The sequence below is a fragment of the Tarenaya hassleriana genome, unplaced genomic scaffold (assembly GCF_000463585.1).
Source record: "Tarenaya hassleriana unplaced genomic scaffold, ASM46358v1 Cleome922, whole genome shotgun sequence".
Taxonomy (NCBI): domain Eukaryota; kingdom Viridiplantae; phylum Streptophyta; class Magnoliopsida; order Brassicales; family Cleomaceae; genus Tarenaya; species Tarenaya hassleriana.
Genome location: NW_010971602.1, coordinates 5,855 through 10,420, shown reverse-complemented (window position 1 = coordinate 10,420; position 4,566 = coordinate 5,855). Strand labels below are relative to the sequence as shown.

The window sequence follows — 4,566 nt, the reverse complement described above, 5'->3', positions numbered from 1 at the left end:
ACATCGTATCATACATGGTTCTCATATCGTATGATCATCCCAGAGCATCATATCCTTCATATACTGGATGGATCCGGATATTGTGAAACGTATGATTGTAGTCGGGTAATGTTATAAATAATAAAATGATGATTGCACTTACTGAAGTCTTCGATGTATGATAATCGATCCGGATCGATTATCATACCACGGTGACGTGATTGTGATTGTGGCGATCTTCAATCGCGCTATCGTTCCCTGACGAACGGTTATGGCATCCTACGACTCACGTATTCGGGTTTGCGTGTGTCACCCGAATGCATGATGAGGAAGTACGGTTCTTTGGTAACCGCATCAACGTTCCAATGGCCATGGAACGGGCTTCGGGTTTGCATGTGTCACCCGTTGATTGGCAAATAAACCTGAGACTCAGTTAATTGCGTGTGTCCCCTGACGAGGTGGTACGGATGTACTCTGAAATACTTGAGCTCGAGTCTGATGGGTATTTTCCGAGGTGGATGGTCAGCGAGGGGGAGTTAGCATAGAGCTGTTTCGCCCGACAGTCGGCGACATTAGGGATCGATGTCTGGAGTGGGTATGGAGATGACCGGTACCAAGAGCCGTGAATCGGTAACCGATGAGGAGTATGAAGACCACTTGAGGTCCTCGCAAACGATTTACTTGGACTGTTGCGCCTCGTGTTCGACACAGACATGAATGAATTGTTGTATTTACCTACGTGTGAGATACACGTAGAGACGATTGACAGATTTTGTTTGAGATTGCTGATTGATTCAACGATGATTGATTTGATTGATATATCTCGTCTCATGTATATGTATAGTATTGACTATATTGTTTGGCCGTTTTCAATAAAAATAGAAATCTCGGGTTACACCTGAATTCCTCCCTAAACAGTAGTTTAGGACGTTGTTACGCAACGTTTCAGGTCGTGAGCAACAGTAGTGACTGAGGCAGATGCGAGACCCGGTGAAGGCTCAATTTCCAGATCATGTATAATTATCTTTAACGCATTTTGCTTTCAAAAATAAAGAATGGTGAACTTTGGACTTGTATTATAGTTTTCGCACCACTTGTATTATATACTGTTATCTTTGAGTACGTATGTAAACGTACTCATGTATTGTATAATGTCTTCCGCTATATTATATTTAAAATGAAAGGTTTTTTAATTGTCCCGTGATTTTACATTTCGAAATTTTACGGTTATGATTTTACTTGTCCACGTGGCACATCCTGTATGCGGGATGCGGGTTACGGGTGTCACAGAACACGTCCATTTCGATTAAAAAAATACAAGAAAAGTATCAACATAACCGAATGGTCACAAAATTACCGGACTATATTGCATTGTTCCAGACAAATATCAACATATCCGAACGGAATCCCATATATCTCGGATAAACCTGAATCTGCAGACCATATATTACCGTCCGGATAGTAAGTCTCAGTCCGAGATTGGTTAATATTTGGTGCGACTGTTCGTGTAATCGTCTGGATATTGACAATCCTGCCTCGACGCCTAGTATCCGGACATATTTATATGATCCCGGACAAGGATCATCGTTTGGAAAATTCGCTTTGCCCAGGATCATGTTATTCTCGTTCAGATACTAGGGTTCCAACTCGGATTGCTAATTTAGAGTCTCGTGTTGGGTTCTTCGTTCGGGGTGTTCGTATGTTATCCGGGAAACCAATTTTAGTTCATGGATTGTTCTTTTATTGATGAACGACAAAATGACAAAACAAAATTGCAAACACAATAAAACAAACCACTGCAAATACACAATCGGTGACGTGAAACAAAATTAGAAAACCACAAAACACACCATGACAAACACTGCAATAAACACCTAAGTTTTCCACCGGTGAAACATACCCAACATAACGACAACTCAAATTTATACAAATTAAATAACAACAAGCATACCTGTTTTGCAAAGGAAGAAACGATTGTAATGGAATCCGGATACTTCTGTCATTCGTCCCAAAAAACGTTTTCTATTCGACTGTTTAGCGTTTTTGAATTCTGTCTTTTGGAGAGAGAATCAAAGTGGCTTAATACTTCTCAACCTAACCATTCCCCGTTGAGAGATGTAATTGGGATAAAATAGAAAAAGGTATATTTTGCAAAGATAATAAATTTTTGAAAAAATCTAAAAAAACACTGAATTTTTCGATTTAAAAAAAACATTAAACTTTTGATTTTGTCAAATAAACATTAAAATTTATAAATTTGTAAAAAAAACACTTAACTCTTCTACGATTACCAAAATAAACAAATGAAATGACGTGGTATAAAGAGATACAGACACGACAAATTATTGTCGTTGGTTGTTTTGATAATTGTATATAGTTTATGTCTTTTTTGAATCATTTAAAACGTTTAGTATTTTTTTGACAATCATATAATAGTTTAATGTATTTTTTTGGATCATTTACAAAATTTCAGTATTTTTTAAACTCATTTAAAAAATTTTATGTTTATTTGATAAAAACAAAAATTTGGTGTTCTTTTTATTAAAATTGTAAAGTTTAGTGTGTTTTTTTTATTTTGTGTAAATTTTTTTTTGGCACAAAACTATTTATTTTTCACATTTCGCCAAGAGACCTTATGATATTATGCACATCTAATTGCCAACATACTCGTCATACACTCATGCACATTGTCGTAATTACCCTTCAAACGCTATTCTCTATAAAGAACACGGCCGACGCTTCGCTATTGCGGAAAAAAATAAAAAAGCGAACTTCTCTGAAAGTTTTGGAAAAAAAAATTCGATTTCCTCTTCTTGATCTATCGTAAACCCTAATTTCGAATCCCTTTTTCCGATTCAGAGATCGGATCCGATATCCGTAGATCTTGATTAAGGAAAGAGTTTGTGGAGAAGATGGCGAAGGACTTTACGGTTCCTCCCGTGGTCTTCCCCTCCGGCGGCACTCCGGCCACCGGAAATGTCCAGCAGCGCCGTGCTCCAACGGCTCCGTTTCAGCCGCCGCGTCCTTCTTCCTCCGCTATACCATTCATGTCCTTCGACATCGGATCCGCCGCCGTTGCGTCATCCGCCGCCTCCGTCGGACCTTTTGGCGGAACAATTGCCTCGTCTTCGTCGTTTGGTGGAGGTGCTGCTTCGTTTGAAGACGAGGAACCTTTGCTTGACGAGCTCGGTATCCATCCCGATCAGATCTGGAAGAAGACGAGATCGATTCTCAATCCATTCCGGATCAATCAGAGCGTTCACATGGATTCAGATTTATCTGGTCCGATCTTCCTGTACCTCGCGTTTTGCCTGTTCCAGTTACTCGCCGGTAAGATCCAGTTTGGCGTTATACTCGGATGGATCGTCGTCTCCTCCATCTTCCTCTACGTCGTATTCAACATGCTCGCTGGTCGAAACGGTAACCTGAATCTTCACACGTGTACAAGTTTGGTCGGCTACTGTCTGCTTCCCGTCGTTATCCTGTCAGCGGTGTCGCTGTTCGTGCCGCAGGGGGCGGGGCCGGTCCGATTCGTGCTGGCGGCGGTGTTCGTATTGTGGTCAACGAGGGCTTGCTCAAATCTGGTTGTCTCGCTCGCCGACGGAGGAGATGAGCACCGTGGCTTGATCGCGTACGCTTGCTTCTTGATCTACACTCTGTTTTCGCTTCTCGTTATATTTTGATTTCCTCTGGTTTTGGTGGGACTTGTTTGCTTTGGAGATGGATTAGTTCGTGAATCTTCCGGTGCCATAGGTAGTAGCGAAATGCAATCTGAGTTGCTGGTTTCATGGGAATGCTTGATGTGAGGTTTATTAAACAGCGACGTGTAAAGCTTTTTGATAACTTTAGATTTGATACTGCCTCAAAGTAATGTATTATCTATGATTCTGTTATATCTTTGGTCTTAGAGACCATATGATGAGAGCAACTGCCTTCAATCATAGTAACAGTTGATAGTATCATCTTATGTAGTTTTGCTGCTTTCAATCACAGTAATGGTTGGTTTGTCTCATAGTTGAACTTTTATATATCAAATTCTAAGTTGTGGATCATGTCGCATACATAACCTCACAAACGAAACATATACATGCATGATGCATCTACATGCCATGTTTACAGTTGCTTCAGAAGTCTTAACCAGTGTGTATGCATGATAGCTCTTTTTATTTGGTTGGGTTAATGGAAACATCTCTTAAGCTTTCTTTCTTTGTTTTCTTTTTTCTTTCTCATAATGGTAGTTATCTCTCCTTCTCCTGTGTCAGTGGCTGAAACAAAAATGCAACATTTTCGCTTGAAAATAGAAGGCATTGTTTTTTGGGCTGTCTGATTTGTGTTTCTGTTGATCACTGGGTATAGAAGGCATTGTTTTTTTTTTTGGCTTGGTTTCTGTGACTAGGGTTTTTATAACCACATACATGTGTGTGTGTGTATGTAATGTTGCCCTGCCGTTGCTAATACAGATATACGAACACATCAATCTTTATCACGAGACAGATATCATACACTTGCATCTCCTTCCAAGAGCATGAGTATCTAATTTCACTTAAAGACTGAGTTTAGCGGAGTTTGAGTTTGTCTGCTCCGAAA

General features: G+C 39.9%; 1 protein-coding gene across 2 annotated transcripts; it reads left to right on the top strand.

The window, feature by feature from the left end:
- The first annotated feature begins 2,715 nt into the window (after positions 1-2,715).
- Positions 2,716-3,993, top strand: LOC104804679 (protein YIPF5 homolog). 2 transcript variants are annotated; one of them, XM_010529021.2, is made up of 2 exons: positions 2,716-3,399; positions 3,492-3,618. In XM_010529021.2, exons 1-2 carry the CDS (start codon positions 2,892-2,894, stop codon positions 3,590-3,592), a joined length of 609 nt encoding a protein of 202 aa, XP_010527323.1. In that variant the 5' UTR covers positions 2,716-2,891; the 3' UTR covers positions 3,593-3,618. The 2 variants fall into 2 exon arrangements, with proteins under 2 accessions (XP_010527323.1, XP_010527322.1); XM_010529020.1 differs by having other exon boundaries at positions 2,717-3,993.
- The last annotated feature ends 573 nt before the right edge of the window (positions 3,994-4,566 follow it).

Bases quoted from the DNA above. Each gene is read 5' to 3' on its own strand.
- LOC104804679 (XM_010529020.1), top strand. From the start codon at position 2,892: ATGGCGAAGGACTTTACGGTTCCTCCCGTGGTCTTCCCCTCCGGCGGC.